Source organism: Eutrigla gurnardus (assembly GCF_963514095.1).
Source record: "Eutrigla gurnardus genome assembly, chromosome: 12".
NCBI classification, from domain to species: domain Eukaryota; kingdom Metazoa; phylum Chordata; class Actinopteri; order Perciformes; family Triglidae; genus Eutrigla; species Eutrigla gurnardus.
Window position 1 is genome coordinate 20,464,681 of NC_139926.1, and position 19,875 is coordinate 20,484,555.

The window sequence follows — 19,875 nt, forward strand, 5'->3', positions numbered from 1 at the left end:
AGAATAAGTCCCCTTTTCAAGCAACTATCTGGGGACAAAGAATCCCTCTGCAGCGAGTATGAGCTAAATTAGTGCATGTTCAATGCAATCATAGGCACGGCAGCAGGTCTCACCACTAAACCACAAGGGGCAGACAACTCCTCGATCAACTTATTTTCCCTGGCAACTGCTCCTCCTCTTCTGTGTTAAAATAGTTTTTCATTTGATACGAATGCAGTATTCTCCCTGCATCTCAATTACAGAGGTCAGGGAGTTGGTTGTGCTCATGCCCGAGACCTCCGCCGTGCCAGAAGTCTCTCCCTGACCAGTGACCACTTTGAGGAAAGGCTGAATAGTTTCTCATAAGGAGGAAGGCCACAGTCAGAATAGCTATGCCCCTTCATCACATTCCCGATGAAGTTATAATGTCGACCCTAAAAAGACGCGTGTACTCTCGGTGGACTAATGTAGTCACGGAGCCAAATGGCTCGACTGCCACAGTGTCGAGTATCAGGGTGCTGCTTGACGCCTTGTGGGTGCATGTCCCTGGACGCGGCTATTTAATCCGGTGTCTAACACGTCATAAAGTCCTCGTCATTGGTTTAGGTCGACCCATAAACAGCAGATTCTCTCAACCAGGACCTGCCATCTGGACTCTAAAGCACTTTTAGCACAGTAAAAAAAAAAAAAAATCAGTAGAGTATAAATAATATTGGCTATCCTAAAGCATACAAAGTAAATGACCTCTGTGATAATGTTTTCAGTAGAAGCCCCCCCCCCCCCCATATAGGTGTGGGCTGTTTTCATCCAATCAATATCCATCAACAGAGGGCAGCAGCAAATGCGTTTCCCTTCTGCGACTTCACAATAGATGGGACTGGAAAGACATGGCCCAGCTGTTTATCTACAGCAAAAGTGAATCACGGCTAGAAAACAGCACAACCACTTGTGCAAACTAGAATGTAGTTGGATATGACAGTGCAGCTGCGGTTTGGGTCCTCTGCTGCCAGGCTACCCTCCATGCGGTCACGATAAATCCCCCTTTTAGCAGCATTCTGTGGGCAACTGCCCTCTTTTCCAACTCTCAGCTGGAGCCGCCCTCCTTGTTTCCCCTCGATTACCAGCGATCACGTCCGAGCATAAATCTGACACAGCGGCGGCACCGAGACATGATTTAGCACGGACGTGTCGACGAAGCCTCAGCCTCGGCGGTGCATACGTCTCTCTTACATCTCCCGGCGACAGCACGGTCAACAACGCAATATTGTTATTATGCATCTTCCCGGGAAACTTGACAGAAAGTGAAATTCAATTGTTATTCAAAACGGGGCATTATTTTGCATTTATTTTGATTTCTGCAGCTTGCGTTGTGAAAAGTAAGTAGAAATGAGGTGGACTTTAATGGTATAGCTGACAGAAACGGGTACGGATGTTAGAGAGGCAATAAACAAAAGTAATGAATATTTATCGCTTATCTTTCTTACACATACGTTATGATTTAAAAACTGCTGCTTCAAACTGTACCGGCGTGTTGATGCAATGTTTTATTGGATTTGCTGCCATATTATCTGACCGTCTTGTCAAATTTACTTTTGATTCCATACTTTAGTGAGAGAGCTCTCTGACACCCCGGAGGCCTTACTTCATTTTCAACTTTCAACAGTCTTTATAACTCATCACGGCATTAATTTCATGTGACGGCGAATCTCTGTGTACCTTGAGAAAAAAAACAAAAAAAAACACACAAAAAAGAATATGCTGGTTCCAAAAATAGCAGAAGCTATTGTGTTACAACAGATGCATAATTACAATCCAGCGACTTTGGTCTCTTTGGGCTAATTTCATCTGGTTTGATCACTCTACTGAGAAATAATCCCCCGAAATACATCACTTATAAAAAAACAAAACAGCCAGAAATGAATATCTTAAACCCCAAGAAATGATAAAGCTGTCCTTTGAGATTGTAGGGAAATCAGTGTTCACCCAGTTTAAATGATTTAATGCAGCCTTAACTGGCCTTGACTGTATTTCTGTTCATATATACAGAAAAACATGATCTTTTGCTATGAATGACAAATTGCTGAATTTCATTGTTGGCTCATGTTCATTTATTGTAATATTTATACACCGTCGATGTACAATGGGACATATACTCAGCGGCCCGTTTTACATAAAATGGCCTCGAACCATTGGCTCAGTCCCACGGTATCTCCACAGCTACGCAATAATGGTGCATCGTGGTGCACAGAATTTATCACACGATGAGGAAAAAAAAAAAAAAAAGACAGAATATTGATGACGCAGTCGTGAGTTCGCGCTTGTGATTTGCCCGAGGCTACGACAGGAGAAGTTTGAAAAGGGGAGATGATTAAAGGGAAGCTAAGCCCTACGGAGAACAGAGCAATCATCGGCTGGCCCGCTCTCTCCCCGCTGCCCTCGTTCCCCAGAGAGGCAGGCAGCCTGCAGTGTAATGAGGCCAATGTGCCTCATTAATGTATTGACAGATATGAAAAGTAGCAGAGCCTTTATGGCACTGGAAAGAAGGGGACGAAGCATGGGATGATTTTAATAAACATCGCTGAACTTTGGTTGTTTATTATTATAGTCTTGGCATTAGAACTGTTGATCTGGACTCTGGTTTGGCGTTAAAAATGCATTGTTTAATTAATGAGTTGTCGTGATGGTGACATATGAAACAGAAGGTAGTATGAGTGGGAGTATGGCTGGACCGTGTGCTTAATTGCAGATCACATGACATGGGTAAGTTACATTTAAGTAAATGTTTGTCCTCATATCTTAAGATGTTTGATTTGAAATATCTTATAATGAAGCAAAAGACTCAGTATATGGTAGCAGCTTTCCACTTCTTGGGCACATTAAAAATGAAGATATATGGGCTTGTATTACATACATTTAACAGTGTTGACTTCATATAAAACCAGCTTGACTAAAACCTCATTTAACTTTAATTTATTGTATTTTCTATTCCATTCAGGGGATATGTGCTTTAAAAAAACTATTTGATCCAAACCTCTGGATGTCATGAAATTTTTACTGTGAACATAGTTGGAGATTTCCAAAGCGCTCGAGTGCTTTAATAGAAAAACCTTATCAACGCGTCCACTACAAATTATCAGCAAAAAAATGTGATAAGGGTGTTAAACTTAAAATATGTCTAGATTTGTCACAGAATATCAATCAATGAGATGAAATTGTAATACTTTTATTACTTCTTCACCTCCTTCGTCATAATTTCTATTATATTAAAGACACCAATGAGTTGTTGGCACTAGTACGGCCAGCTTTCTAACCCTTCCTGGCTTAATAGAGCTTGTGTATAGTCTTCATCTCACTACAGGACCAAGGTCATAACAAGTGTTTGGCTGTACCTCCGGTTCTCTGAGTCTGATTGTGTTTCGTGGTTACCGGTCACCTTGACTGTACAAACACACGCCCTTTAGCAGCGAGGCTCGTCTGCACGGTTACACAAACAGGCCTCTTTTCAAAACCTTTCTCTCCATTTAATAAGGTTGAATGCTCTTTTCAATGCATGTCCTGCTCCACGCCTAACTCAATTACAAACGCTGACAACTGGAAGCTGTCCGGTACAATGACAGTCTGATGTGCTGGTTACAGAGCAGCTCCACTGTTGTAGGTGCACGAGATGTGTCAGCTTCGGTGCTCTGCCTTCCTAACGTCGGTCTGCGTCGGGGATCGAACCGATGCCTGACGTGTTCGTGGGTTTTAGTTTGAAATGAGTGTACCGTGGTGCTGTATTTAAGAGATTATAGCCAGCTCAGGTTCTCCATTTAATCTACATTCCTGTGAGGCACGGATCTTGAATTCACCAACAGCAACAAGTTTAATTGGATTTCTTGCATTATGTAGTTAAGGATTAACACTTAATGTAGGTCAGTAGTGTGTTCAGATCCTTAACTTTAACAAAGTAAAAGCAGCAATACTACAATATATAAATACTCCATTAAGAGTAAAATGATGGCTTCTCTGGGGAAAATTACATATTCTATTGTTTTTTTCTGAGTAGTTCAAGCTTTAGAACGTAGAACAGCAGCAATTTGAAAATGAAAAATGTTGGGACAGCTCTGAAAAGGCTATGGACTCTTTCACTATGTTATTAAAAAATGTGCAAAACGCTTAAAATCCTGGGTCCCCGCAGGTATTTCCCCCCACTGAGAAATCCTGGGGAAATCCCACAATCCTATTCCCTGGCTCTGAACCCATCCCACATCAGCTGCACCCAGGCGCCCCTGCTTCTCCAACTGGCGACGAGCAACTGGCAGCGAACCTAAAATCAAGTTGTAAAACGTCCTTTTAGAACCACGTGGGCGATGGGCACCGGGCCAGTAGATATAAGTAAGTAACGCATCGGCACGTCGGCTGTTTGAGACGTGAACGTGAATGCTGGAAAAGGAGAACATGCAGTACTTTTACCACTGTGTGGGAGCAAACCACGCAGACGCACATACTGTATGCCAGAGGCTTTACAAACCCTGTGGATTGTAGAGCGTATGACCAGAACAAACGGAGAATCCTTCTTAGAAAAGGAAGCTACTGACATTGACCTCTTCGACAGCACCCTTTATACAATCAAAACATTTGCTTTACACATTTCTCTAGTAATACATCATTAAAAAGCCAGATCAAGCTTGTTTCTGTTGAAGGAGTGATTTACATTCAAAGGTGAATGTAGAATATATATGGAACACACCGAACTATCATGCCACATATGCACTTTGAGACTATGTATTTTTGTGTGGTCTCAGAAAGAGCACACGAGTTATGTTAGCATCCGTGGAATCTACATAATTGCATAGCTTGGGTAAGAGTGAGTGGATACAACAACCGGGAGAAAGGAGCTGTGGACAGGCCCACTTTGCTTCCATTAAGCTGCAGCCAAAACACGAGCGTTGCCGTGGCTTGACGTGTTCCTGGACTGCAGACGTATAATGCCAGGGTCAAGATTTTGGGAAAAGGAGTGGTTGTGCTTTTTCGTCCCGACAACTGACTTCACAAACCACACGCACATGTTTGAGTCGGTGTTTCCTACTGAACATGTACCAAAAAAAAAACATGAATATTCAGTTTTTCTTAAAGGTTGAGTAGGTGATTCTATTCAGAAACACTTGAAATCCTCATAACATACCAATAGCAATGAATAAATGAAATGCTCTGACATCACATTTAAAAAAAACGTCATCTGTGGCCGCGTGGCAGGACTGTAAAATATTTGTCCAATCAAAAAAGTCGGGCCGGAGAATATAATTGGACGGCCTGCCTGTCTGTCAATGCTTACTCGTTGGCGTCCTGGGGGAGTGGCTTTAAAAGAGATCTGAATGAAGGGGGCGGGACGTTCAAAGTCAAAATCTATGGTTTTTCCAAATGACCTACTCTGCCTTTAATGTTATACTGTAACAAGTTACGCATTTACTAAGTGCATGATTTAATAATATATCCTTAGTGATTACAGTTATTACATTATTATACAGTCGCTATGAAACTTGATGAGAATGTTCTGGGCAATCCAAAGCTGAAAAAAACTACCTTTTCCTTCACCTTAAATTCCACACTCCTTCAGAGTCATGGGCGGCTGCAGTTCAAGCAGAGGGGAAAACCCGGGCACATCACTGGTGTCTCACAATGCTAACAAACATAGACAATCACTCCGTCACGCCTAATAGCAGTATTGACCTGCATGGCGTGCTTGTAGAAAACTGGAGTATCCCAAGAGAAAAAAAAGCAAACATGGGGAAAACAAAGATTAAAGTGCAAAAACTTTATTGCTGTAAGGCAGCAATTCTAAACATCGATCCACCATGCTGCCACCCTTTCTCTTACTGAGGGCTAGCCAAGAGGACAGGAGTGATTGTCTCTCTCGTACTTGAACAGACTACTGAAATGCACGACCAGAGAATATAACACACCACAAAATAGAAAGTGCAACTCCCCTCAAAAAATAGGTTTAGCTGACTTGAATGTTTCAAAACTTTGAAGAATGTTTTCACATGAATCTCTAAGAGGTTTGGTTTGTCTGTTCACCTTCAGAAAGCTTGATTACGGCTAGTTTGGCAGATCTAGTTTCAACCAAGTTTCACTCTTTTGTTTGACTTCCGAGAGCCGGAGAAGTCAAACCATGCAGCGTTTCGTGAGAAAATAAAAAATTGAAGCAAAAGGTTAGACAAAACCCAAAAATAAACACGCATGACCCGTCTTATTTATTTTGTGGCTCCCGGTTGGGAACCACTCTGAGTGTCTTGCAGTTTCCATGAAGACTATTTCCTACAATATTATGTGAAGGTTTTTTTCTGTTTGGAGCAGCAGTCGGGAATCGCTGTGGCAAGTTTGGACTGACCTTGAGGGTTATGCACTGAATGCACGGCGGACGGCCACTGTGGATTGTTGACTTAGGTTTCCAAAAATGTTTACTCTCGCCAACAGTACAAAAAAGTACAACGGGTGAGACGGGCAGTGAGACGGGCAGTGAGACGGGCAGTGAGGGGAAGAAAAGAGAACGGCAGGAGTAAATATCTGCACAGATGTAAGGGGGAGCTATAATTTTGTACAATTATAGCTTATAGTCACAATCGTCAAGCTTCTATGATACTCTTTATGCACCAAAATATATATTTAAATAACATTTGAATATTGAGAAGCATGTGAAGAATTTAAAAACGATGGTTTTTAAATTCTTCTCGGTGTCAACTCTATTCCAATGAAGGCAGCCAGCAGCAGAAGCTCCAAAAGAAGCTTAATCTAGCAAGAAAGTTGCCAAAATGGATCCTTAAAGCCTCCCAACAAAGCCACGCCCCCAAATATTATTATTATGAGTGTTTTTCACAAAGAAGGCTTTGCTGCTAATTAATGCCTTGGGTTTCATTTATTAACAATGAGGGAGGAGCACACGAATAACCTTGTAGTTGATACATAAATAAAATGTCATCTGCATCTGATTGACTTTCAAGAAGCATCCTCTGAAAGTGATGTAAAAGGGTCTTCCGCTACTAACAAACATAAAGTTATGGATCAGATGATTCATGTGTGACAGCTATTGTTCCCCGCAGACTCTTTCTACAGTCTAGTCGTGTTTGTGTCTTGCTCTCATTGTTTATAGTGTCACGCTGATAAAATGTGAACCACGGAGAACACAGGGGAGACAAAAAAGAACCAATAAAACTGCACTAAATTGAACCGCACCGAAACTTGTTACAAATGTCAAATTAAAAGCTCCACCTCTTATCTATAATGTGCCTCTGAGCCTGACAGTCTGTTTTGCCTTTATCCCCCCCCACCCCCTCTTTGGACTTTCAAATCTCCGTTTCTTTCAGAGCTTTGAGGGCGTGTGCTCTGACAGAATGTCAGGCAATTAAACAGTCATGGCTCATTGAGCCGGAGGTGGGCCTGCTCCTCCAGGCTTCTCTTCAGGCAACAGGAGAAATAAACGCCCGGCTTCCCTCGCCTCTTTGCATATTCTTTGACTCGCAAAAACTTAACGGTAAAGCGCAAGACAAGAAGTTGTTATCAAAAGGGACACCTGAAACAATTGTCAACTTTCACAAGGCTGAGCGCCGTCACTGTCGGGGGTAATTATCTCGCGCCGGGACGTGAGCGAGGATGTGAGCGAGGACGGCGCGTGGGAAAGAAAAATGAAAGGTGTTCTCTCGCTGAGGAATCAGTCGCGTCCCCGCCGCAAGATAAACACATAAGTGCTGCCATGTTAATGATGCCACCAGGCAAGAAGCGGCATTACACCCTCACACCTATTGAAGGTGACACTACGGAGGGCGTGAAGAAAGATAACAGTTGGCGGTTTCAGCTAAGACGCACGCTTCAGGTAAAAAGCAAGTGCCTCTTATTTATCTTTTTTATTATTTTTTTGGGTGATATTTCTGGACCACTCCTACAAAACCTGCATCTCAACGACTGGATTTTTGTTCACGCTGGAAAAAGAAAAGAAAACGGAGAACAGTGGCCAAACTTTCTGAACCACTGATGACCTATCGAGGGAGGAAGTAAGCAAGAACCGGGCTCATAAATATAAAGAGCTAATGAATTCCATTTCATATAATGCACTATAACTGACCACCTACATCACCTTAACCCCTAAACAACTAGATGCTGTGATACTCGAGGGAAAGTGACCACTCAGCCGTTCAGAAAGAGACCTCTCTATGAGACAGCGTCTGCTGTCATTAGATGCCATATCAATGAAATTAAATTAACTTCATATGAGAGACAAATAACAGCATGCATCCTTCCTGTTGCCAAATGGACAGGGAAAATCGCCAAATAGCAACCAAGGACAACGAGAAGTTGATGTTAAATTATTAATATAACGAAGCTAATGCGACCATAGTGAAGACAACATCCTGCTGCAGGCATCTTTTGACCACAGCATGGCTTACGCGACCGGGAATTCTAACATAATCATTTTGGCGCAGTCGTACTTATTCGAGACCGGTGATGACGCACGCATGTTGTGTGTTCAATAAACTCATTCAATTTAGGTAAACGTTGCAGGACCCATTGCACTACAACAAATCCAAACGATGTTTGGTGTTTGCTTCGTCTTTATGTTCACTTCGTTGTTTCGCTTGTCTGCTATAATGGAGACGTAATCAGATTACCTCAAGTGAATTAGCTACCTCAGCAACCAGTATTGATGCATCTTTATTCAGCAAGACCGAGAGAAGCATCCTTTCAGGACCTCAATAGAAATAATTTTGTAAATGTAAGACTATATCGAGGTGATTCCTACATTTTAAGGACATTTCCTCAGTCCTTGCCATGCTTGTGCTTGCTTGCTCCATGTTAAGAACCAGTGTTACACTGTTAAATAGTTGACAGCTGCAGGAATGATTTCACCGCAGATGTATCTCAAACTTATGACCTCAACCGACGTAATTCAATGTTAGCCGAGCAAACCGCTGCTGCCATTGCAGTAATTCAATTTTACCACAACACGACTCACTGCAATGCCGAAGGTCATGTTTCGCTGTCTGCATATAACTTTTACTATCTTTAGCTGAGCCAAGATGCTGACTAATACCCACTGTGGCTGTTTAATTTACTGTAATCAAAAAGTATTTCAGCGTAACCAGTTTTCATTTGTGACAAAATGTCTACATGAGGAGAAATGTGTTAAAGACTTAGAATAATAAATACGTGATATGCTGTAAAGGTGTTATTAATAGGAGAAAGTATGCCATGCAGCTTGACCTGTAAACACATTATTATGTATTTAACACTTGTTTTCACAGCTCATTATCAGAAACCTAATCAGAGGGAAAGGAGAAAAAAAAACACACAGCTCTGTTGGCTGTTTTTATGTTTCTTTTTACAGTATTGAAGTTATTAATGACATTGCATTTCTAAAAAATAAATAAATAAAACAAATTGGAGGTTTTATTACCAACAACCAGGATGTATTTGTAGTAAATCGGCCCCTTTAGATACAGTATTCCCTCTCAGCCGTGTCGACATGCTGCATTATTCAGTATAAATGTGGTCAAATACAGTGGATGTGAAGTGCCATTCGTCATTTCCACACTCTGTGACTTTAAGGCCATTTTTCACGTTTTAATTGACTTGCCGTGACAATATATGATCAATATTTGTCTATTAAGAATGGACCATATGGCAACCTGTATGTGAAAGGGTCGGTTTGTAGTGAAACCGCAGAGAATTATCACCTCACCCTGCAGCTCTGAGCTTTATTGCTTGTTTCAGGTCATCATTTTGGTTCAATCTCAACGCTCTCATCAGAAATGAGCGGGTCCAGTTTTTTTTTGGATGTAGCAGACGACTGTTTCACTGCTCAGCACCAACATCTAGCTTCTGAATACCACGGAGCGTCCGGTAGCTAAAGAGCCAGATAAATATCTCAGGAATTAGTGGGGGCCAGAAACCGAAGTAGAAGCAGAGCGAGCATCCGTCGCTTTGCCTGAGCGATGACTCCAAATGAATGCTAATGATGTTCGCTTATAATTTTTCTTTGCGCGAACCAACCAAACCCCGAGTACAGCACATTACCGCAATGTCTCTATTTGCAGCTTCCTGCAGGCCACTATGATCAGCGTGGATCCCTCCCGGCACGGGGGATGTTGATAATAGAATTTGCTGCTCAGGTACACCGGTCTAGTTATCACATGTTAAAAATAAGCTCCTGTCACTGAGCACCATCTCCAGGCAGGCTAATTGCCCAGTTATTCATGAGCAGTCTGGAGGCCCCCGTCTTCACGGTACCATTACCAGATGCTGGTATTCAACGCTCCCCCACCAGCAGCTCCTCAGCTCTGCCAGTTCTGACGGAGCAGGTCACCTGCAGATTTGTTGGCTTGCTCAAGGAGTTGACTATTAGTGGTGGCAATGAGGGTATTATTGTGGGGACGGGTCTAGAATAGATGCGTTGGTTTGACAAAAAAGTTTGTGTCGGATCTCCGGAGAGGAATCCTCACTGGCTGAGGACGGCGTGGCCCCCTGTGGTGTGAACAACCCCTGTGGTGCGAACAACCCTCACTGTAAAAGGCCATGTTTAACAGCGGATACTTTGATGCTATAACACACATCACAGTAGTCATTATGGAGGTCAGATTAGCTCCAGTAGTAGATCCCCTCATGAAACAAAGACAAAGATGCTCTAATTCCACAAGACTCCATGACACTGACTCCCAAAGTGAGACGGAAATGAGACACTTTGCAGACAAAGTGCTGGATACCAACATTTCTAAATGCATTCCCAACCACACAATATCAAAACATAACATTTACTCAAAATGTATAAAACAGTCACAGACAATAGTCGGAGCAACAACAAAAAAAACAACAACCAAAACAACTGAAATGAGTATAAAATGTTGAACCTTACACTGTGTTGCATCGCATTCCAAACAATCCTCTGGTTTGCAGCATAAAGGCAGGGAAACAGAAAGTCTTAATTAATTCAGTGTAGGTGGAAAGAAATCACTGACGGACACACAAAGCTAGAAAGGAAACTGCTGCATGTGAGACATCAAAAATGTGTGCAAAAACATAATTAGCATTGAATAAAACAAAAAAAAGTCATTTATTGTCGTAGGATTCCAGGAGCCTGACGGCAGAAAAAAACTGCTGCTTTTTTAAATTACTTATTCATTAGCTCCATAACCTGTTATTAACCTGACACAAAAGCTCAATGACATTTGATTGAGCATGTTTGAACACGGAGGGGGAGACTCAATTCCTACATATTTGGTACCTTTCAAAAGTCAACAATACAAAAAACAAATAAGGGTTTCTGGGTTTTTCACCATAACTGAAACACAGTTTGAAAAGGTTTACTCTGAAAAGGGCTGCAGGGAAGAAAGGAAGGGCACTGTGGCTGCAAAGGTAATCCATGATGAGAACTGTCTCTCAGCTGAATTGGTCTGTCAGCGCCACGCTAACCTTTACCCTGATGCAGCATTTCAGCTTTCAAGGTTGTTTGAGATGGAAATCCATGTATCAAGATCCAATCCGACAAACATACAGCTAATCTGATAGAAAATAAAGGCGCGCTTTACAGCAAACAATTGATATGGTCAGCCTGGCGGAAATCTATCCATCTCTTCTTTCAGGCCTTTTCTTTTTCTGTTTGCCAAGTACACATAGACGCGAAGGGCAGTGAACGCCGCGCGCCACACCCTCCCGCTGCCCTCTCGGGGTAAAGCTGTTGATTCGTTAACAAACACAAATCGATAGAGGAGCTGGAATGGAGGACAAGTACAAAGAATTAATTTCCGGCTCCGGGGGCTTACGGTGGCAAATCACCCGCTTTAATCAACGGTGTCAAGTCAAAGAGACAAATGATGTTTACGCTGAAGCGGTGTCTCGGCTGAAAACAGCAGCTCTGGCCCCTTGTCTCCTTACCAGTCTGTCCAGGCTCGTGCCAGCTGCAGTGGTGGGCCGTTCCTCCGGGCTGTACGGCCTGAAGCGAGCGTTGAACACATCCGAAACACCGCGGGTAGACCTAGTCATTCCTGCGGGTTTTGGCTGGCCACAGCCTTGAAAGACCTGCAATTACAAAAAAAACACGGGGCACCCAATTGTCAGGGGTTTAAATTACTTGGGAAAAGCGGAAAAACAGGGAAAACACGCTGTTTTGTTAAGGCCTCGCGAAGCCTTCACCCCACATTACCAGCGTGACAGTGCTCTTCGTCAAGTCGAGGTAACCGCGTGGATAGGTGATTCAACTAGGAGCCGTGACCGACGCTATTTAAGACGATAGAGTTCAGTTTTTACAGGCTTTTTTGGGGAAAAGACCACATATACTTAAAGCATAAACAAAACGGCATCTGTTGCATGGGGAAACCAACGGAGCATTTAGCTGTGAATGAGAACAGGCATCCAAAACTGCGTAGGCAGAAAGAATTCTTCACAACCACCTACATTTTTTTTTCTCTCTTTCTGACTACAATTTTGTGGGCAAAGAAAAAAAAATGCAGTAAAACACAGGAAACACATTAACTGCTGTTAGTTGAACTAAGATTATCTGACCAAATTGAAACATATAATTCAAATAGAAGAACCTAAACTTGGACATAATTAGAACGTGTTGTATTACACACCTTAGACACAGCCCAGTAAGTTGGACTTCGACAACCTGTCTAAGGTGTTACTTTCTGACTTTTTCTGGGGGAATAAACATGCTTGACATACCCTGTATGAGACCTGGGCGCTATTATCTTGCATATTCATGATGGCCTCTGAAATCTTGACATCAATAGGCTCCATGACAGATTCGATGTTGAAAGGTCCTTCCAGTCTCTGAGCCACCAGCAGCAAGGCATCTGTGGTAAAAAGAAAGCAAAAAGGTGGGCTTCGTGAGAGGGAGGAGGGCAGATATACAGACACATTTGGTGGAATTAACACTTTTCACTGGTTTCTAATTGGTCAAACACTAACGTTCAAAAATAATCTTCTAAAAAGTATTTTTTAATAAAAAAAAAACATGTATTTTATTCCATTCACATGCTTAGTGACACATTCCTGTCATGTATGATGTGGCGGGGTCCAATATTAGCAGCGCTTGAGAGCACCCGGTGCACTGCAGCTTAAAAAAACACAAGGAAATAGAGAAAAAATGTATTCCCAACTTTGATGAATCATTTAGAAGTCCACTGCAAATGTGGAAAACACAATCATGTAACACAAGCGAGAAGGATTCCACTCACGTCGCTGGATATGATGTTTCTACTGAGTGCAGCTCAGTGCAGTTATGTGCATTTACTGTGTTTCTGCAGTTGCGTCTCCCAATGTTTGCGTTTTCCTTATGTGGGTTTTCTGTATTTGCTTGGGTTGAAGGCTGAGAACGTTTCTTTCTGTTGTTTCGGCTTCTCACATTGTCTATCCCTAAGTTGCGTCGGGATCTGTCAGCTTGCACAGAAATAGCACTCCATTTGTGATCTACTTGAATTGTGTTAAATGCTAAAAATGCGACGCCAACCTAATCAATCTCAAACAAGTAGTTGCTCAAAGCAAAAGTATAATTGTTTAAGTAATGTTTTCATGCAAAATGACCAAAACTGGTTGAAGGTTAGGAACCTTTTTCTCATGTCACTGCAAACGGAATAATTTTGGGTTTTGACTGTAGTTGGATAAAACAAACAGCTCAAAGACATCACTTTGGGCCCAGGGGAATTGTGTTGGACGACATTTAAAAGACTACACAAATAATACACTGGAAAAAAACAACCGTCTGGGTTTCTTCTTATGTTTTCCCCAAAGTCATAGCTTCAAACAGCACAGTATATTATTGTCAATTAACTAATTTTCATCAAAGACCAACAACACATACTTATTGTATGAAGCAAGAAAGTGCCTATAGGGTAAAATTACATTTTTATGTAGATCATCTCAGTTAAATAGGACAATTTTGTTATACTGCATGCAACACATGGCAATAACGAGCCTTTGATTCAATAAAACTTTTGAAAGCCAAGCATTTATTTACATCCGTGGCAGGGCAATGAATAAGGGCACCGTGTAATTAATATCCTCGTGTGGGCACAACAAGACCTTGTTTAACATGAGACATTTTCCATTATCATCCCCACAGAATCCATTCATTTTAATTACTTCCAATTAACACAGATCATTTAAAAATGTTCAATATTTACAGCTGTGACGGTGCAGATTTTACAGTAGCTCGAAGTCGTTTGGTAACAGCTGCTGCCAGTTAGAGGTTAAGTGTGTTAATTGATATCGCAACGAAGCAGAAACAGTGCTAAAGTGCTCTTGAGCCTGCAGGGTTTATATACTAATGTGCCAGAGTCTCTGTAATGGCAGTTCTGCGTTTGTAAGGCATTCCACAGGGAGTTGGACATCACCAAACCACTAACTCATAACTGAGTGAGTCCCAGATCCAGAGACAGTACTTAAGTAGTCCGTCAGGAGAGGTTTCTCAATCCACGGACCTCCCAAGACAAGACTTCACCAGCAGGCTGGCAGCAGCAGTCATAGTGACTCTACAAAATAAGGTCATCCTGTCATTTGTCATTAGAGAAACAATGGCCTCTTACACGCTTGCACCATATCTGTTTATTTCATCTGCACTAAAACGCAGTACGCAGAGTGTTTGTTTTTCAGAATATGTTAGATTTTTATGTTGGCATGCTGCTCCCATCACCCCAGCCATCATAACAGAATGGTGTAATTTATTCCTTAACTGTGAAGGCACAAAAAGCAGTAATGGGAACTGTAAAAAAAAACATGAATTAAAAAAAAGAAAAAAGTAAAGGGGACATAGGGGACAAATACTTAACATAAAAAAATAATCACTTCCTAGCCTGTCCAACTTTTCTTTCTCGTGGGACCCGAGATCACTAATGGTAGAGGAAAACGGCTAAGAAACATTAGCCTCAATTTCCTTTCCAATCATGTGGAAGTGGGAGCCTTTGAAGAGCTCTTCTCTTTGTTAGCATAGAACAATCTAATAGTCTGGGAGATTTAATATACAGGCTACGTCGCTGCCAAATTATTTTCTGCAGTAGCACTTCAATCACACCACTGTGCAACCATATGGTCTAAGTGTATAGATGATACCTGCAACAGCAGGAAAAGAAAAACATCTTTCATTGATGCCGATCAGCTGCTTTAATGCGTTTGTTGAAGCTAAACTGCAATTTAGGCAGAACGCTTTCTTCATGGTCTTATTATTTCTCGAGAACAATTTGAACTTGGCATTTGTGGCTTGTTGTTTAATCTGATTATGATGTAAATTCATTCCACTGCCTCAGGTAAGTCTGCTTACTTGATAACAAACGCATAAAAAAAATATATATAAATTCAAGCGTAAGCTTTAAAAATGTCAAGTGCAAATGCTCGCAATTTAGGTCAAGGGGGCCAACTGGGACCGAATCGCATTTCACAATAAGAGAAGAGACGAGTGCCTCGAGCATCGGAGATGATGGAAACCATGGTGACTTGTCTGCAACTTATCAGATGGGCTCCGCAAACAGAGGGAGCCGGGAACTTTGTCTTCATATGCAAACGTGGGAGAGCAGGAGAATGAGGAACGCTGCTGATTGGGTTGCGCTTGGCCAAGGGGACGGCTTGGTCCCAGAGGAAAGGCTCCCGGGCCGCATGTGGAAGAACTCTACCTACATTGAGAATTAATGACCACCATTTACGGGGAGCGCGTGGGGTCCAGTCCGCTGTGGCATGGCTGCCACTCTGGGCCAATTTTTTTTTTTTTTGCCTGCATCACTTTTGCAGCACAGAGATAAGCGAGTGGCCAGCCAGGGGGGAATCTTTTTATCATCACAACACAGCCATGCAAATAGACGCTCATCAGGAGCCGAGGGTTTTAAAGACAACAGCTGAGACTGTGCCTGGATACATTTAAAACTTAAAAGACACCGTGCTGCGAGAACCACAGCCTGATCCGGATATTTAGTTTCATATCAGAGGTTGATGTTGCAGTTTGTGATGTGAAACATGCTTATTTGTGTTGTCTTGCTAAACAGCTAAAAAAAATATGAGGAGGTAATATTACTCTGGGCTCTGCCTCTTTATCGAGATTGATGTCCACTTAAATTCAGGCTATGTCAGCCAGCGGCAACCTCCAGCAGACAAGGACAAATAAGGAAAGTGAACAGGCCCATCTATGGCTCTTTGCCTGTGAAGAGCTCCACGGAATGAAAAATGGATCCAGTGTAATTTGGATTCTGTAAAGCATATAGCTCATCTGTGGTTCAGTCAACCAACTAATGGTGCTTTATGAAACTGTATAAAAATGGATAAAGAAAAAAAATGTATGTTGTTCCTTGGTCACACTTTGTCTTGATCAAAAAAGTCCTTGAACACAACCTGAGCATATGTGCACACACACACAAATACACATTTCCACATAATGTTAAAAAATAAGCTTTTACTTTTAAAATATTGATAGCAATAAACCAGAGAAGGTCCATTCACATGATCAATAATACATTTTGCTTTAAAAGCCTTTTCAGAATGGTAATTTCTGATCTTGTATTAAAAAAAACCCTCAACCCCCTGAATTTCTGCATGGCTACCACAGAAAAGCTGTCAGAGATGTTTGTCTTGCTTGTCAATCTCCAGCGATTTATTAAGGACAGTCACTGAAAGGACAACATGCTGTATATCACAATACCCTCCGCTGCTACAATAATTACAAAGAGAATGTCATGAATATGTAAACAAAGTATACACATAAAACTTGTCTACAAGCTTAAATGGAGCCCACCGATGGAATACATCACTGTAAATGCAACCTATTAAAGGTGCAATATAGAGGAGCCAGACCATTAATATAGCAGTTAAAAATTTGCTTTGTAATGATATAGTGGATTAATGTCTACCTGACAAAGGAATGAAATCACTCTCCCTCTGTGTGTGTTGTAATCCGAGCTTCTCCTTGCTTTGTTGACATAGGCAGACCGGCCACAGCAATGTCAACAAATGACATTGCTGCAACAAATGATGCATGTTCATGCATGAACTCTACACTACGCACATATGGCAGTTGCAGGAGATAATGCTGCCCTAACTGACAGCGTTGTCGCGGAACCGAGCATGCATCCTCTGGTTCCCCTTCAGGCACAAACTCTTAGCTCGGTCAGCATGCATTTGCCAAAAGTTTGCAATGCCAGCGCTGTTAGCACCATTAGCTATGAGCACCAGTAGCACCATTAGCCGTAAGCACCATTAGCCATGAGCACCGTCAGCCGTGAGCACCGTCAGCCGTGAGCACCGTTAGCCTTGAGCTCCGTTAGCCGTGAGCGCCGTTAGCCTTGATCACCGTTAGCCGTGAGCACCGTTAGCCGTGAGCACTGTTAGCGGAAAGCTGCCAGTTCAGGTATTGCCATGTTGAGAACCACTGAGAACACAATAGAAATGCTCCCATTCCCAAGTTGTATTTGTTATTGCGGCTATGCTAGTCCATCAGTCAGTCGAAACACTTCGGCCCTTACTGAAATCTCTCAAATGGATTGCTATGACAAGAGTATGACTCCTACAGACGTTGGTGTTTCCCTTGTTTTTCCTACAGCACCACCGGAAGGTCAAACTGTCCCCTTTTCAAGCCAAATAGCTCAACAAAGATGTAATGGGCACACATGTCTTACAGACAAGCTTAAGATTTTGGTGATCTCCTGACCTTTCCCGTAATGATGCCCTGAGGTCAATAATTGTGGTTTTGAGTGAGGTATTTCAGCAACTATAGGATGGATTGAGATGAGATTTCTCATGAAAATTCATAATAATGTTTCTGATACCCAGGACTTTTTCTCCAATACATTGGAGTCAGTCTCAAACACGTATAGGCCTATGTTAGCATGCAGCCCAAAGCACAGCAAGTAGCCTAAGGGAGCTGCTAGCATGACTGTAGCCTAGCTGTGTTAAAAAAGTTTCCCTTACTAAAGTATGGATTTGCAAAGGAGCGATAACAGCACACTAGATAGTATGCAAGGCTACTAATGTAAAAGCCATATACTGGAGCTGCTGTACCGCACTGCTAATGAAACTAAGCAGCATAATTCAATAAGGGGGCATTCACAAGCAGATCGTGTTACTAATGGGGTTGGAGATGTCACGGAATTTCAGTCGACAGATGCTGACAGGAGTGTTTCAACTGTTTTGCCCGCAAATGTGTTGAAGAAGTCCTTCCCTCAAGCCAGTGTCCTTGTTTCCCCTTTAATGGTATAATTCACGATATGGGACGCATCACCTTCACACAACCCAGATGCGACCTGGACAGACTCAACGGCAACGAAGCAGCACAGAGAATCATCTGTCTCTCTTTACAAAAGGTCTCTCTTTCGGCAGATTTGTAATTGCACAGGTAGGAAGTGAGCCGCAATTAAATCCAATTAAATCTATATTTCTGTAACTGTGAGTGATAAGGCAAACAAGGATTTATAAAAACCAAATGGAAATGTTGTCGCCACAGATGCTTTTGAACATAAAACAGAGCGTGAGCACAAGGAACGTTTGACGGGGTCTATACTCAGAAACAACATAATGTAATGTTATTTCCTCAGCCATCAATTTTCAAGCTGACACTTTTCTCACATTTCAAGCGTTAATGGAAGAATTTAAGTTAATGGTTCTCTTTATTTCAAAGCTTATGCAAGATCCATTTTCTTGTCAAGCACAGACTCATCAAAAATCTAAATGTATCAAAAATCCTGATTCTTCAGGCATTCATTCCGTTTTCAGTGAGAGCCGAGAGTCTGGAAAGTGGTTTTCACGAATTCCACACTAATGTCTATAAAGCAAACTAGATTGATTTGTTTATTCCAAGAACCAAACCAGACCAGGCAGGACGGAAACAACGCAGCACCTCAAATAGGCTCGCTGTTGAATTGGCGCTGCCTTCACTGCAGAAACTTAATACCAAAGTAAGGAGGCCAGACTTCAAGTTGAAAATCGAATAGAAGTATTTAAGTATTTAAGATTTGGGCTTTTACAGCTTCTTGACTGGAAACAGCTTCTGGCTACGGCTGAATAAAAAAAAGTCTATGGGATGTCACTTTTGGTTATGTTTGCTTTTGATAGACCAAAATCTATTAACTAGTATAACTAACCTTTTGTTTTGTTGAGGGAACAAATAAAAAACACAAACTCATCTGCAAACAAGAGGCACTTTCCTTTTACAGCAGCCCTCAATTGACTGAGTGACCTTTTGGCTCAGCGCTGCGGGGCTTGCCACGTTGCTTCCTGTCTCAACAGCTCGATTGTTTAACGTAAATTAACCTATAGGCCGATCAAAAATGTTGTTGGTGGTTAACGATTAACATTTAAGCGTCAACATCCCTGGCTGAAAGTCACTAAAGCTCCGTAAAGCCGAAGCAACCTGCTGATTCAGCTGCCAATGCAAGGGAATTTTTAAAGAAGAGACAGTGTCAGCCAATCAGAGACAGAGGGGGGCGGGCCATGCCTTCGCCATAGCAGGATTTGTAATTTAGCAGCTTGCATCAGGACAGGCAGCGAAACGAGTGGAGCTCTACATCTGCTCCCTGGAATCCAGTTGCAACTAATCAATTACTCAATTGCAAAGCAACATATTGGATGTAATATTCTACATATAAGCTTTGTTGAAAAGATGATGTAACATATTTAAAATCACCAACATTTAGATAAGTATTTTCTTTCCTCACAATTATATTTATTTTGTACATCACATTGATACATATCCTTCATACTTCAGCTTCATACTTGCACGTTTTACTCACTTCAGGAGGTTGGTTTTTCTCTTTGCAGTGCAGCTTTGTATTCCCTTAACCCTTTGCCCGCGGGTGGTGAAACAAGTCACAAAGATTAGACAGTGCAAACAGTCATTATAAATCCATTTAACTCCAAAGGTGTGGGTGAAATAGCTTTTAGGCACCGCTGTTCTAA

General features: G+C 41.9%; 1 protein-coding gene across 2 annotated transcripts in view; it reads right to left on the bottom strand.

The window, feature by feature from the left end:
• The window catches only part of LOC311021556 (glypican-6-like), a 73,911-nt gene that overhangs the window by 11,523 nt on the left and 42,513 nt on the right, over positions 1-19,875 (bottom strand). The window contains exons 5-7 of one of the 2 annotated variants that reach the window (XM_084022166.1): positions 12,670-12,800; positions 11,881-12,024; positions 10,862-10,891 (exon numbers count right to left, since the gene is read on the bottom strand). In XM_084022166.1, coding sequence (XP_083878292.1) covers positions 10,862-10,891; positions 11,881-12,024; positions 12,670-12,800 — 305 coding nt within the window. The remainder of the gene's footprint in view (positions 1-10,861; positions 10,892-11,880; positions 12,025-12,669; positions 12,801-19,875) is intronic. The other variant, XM_084022167.1, reaches the window with a different exon arrangement.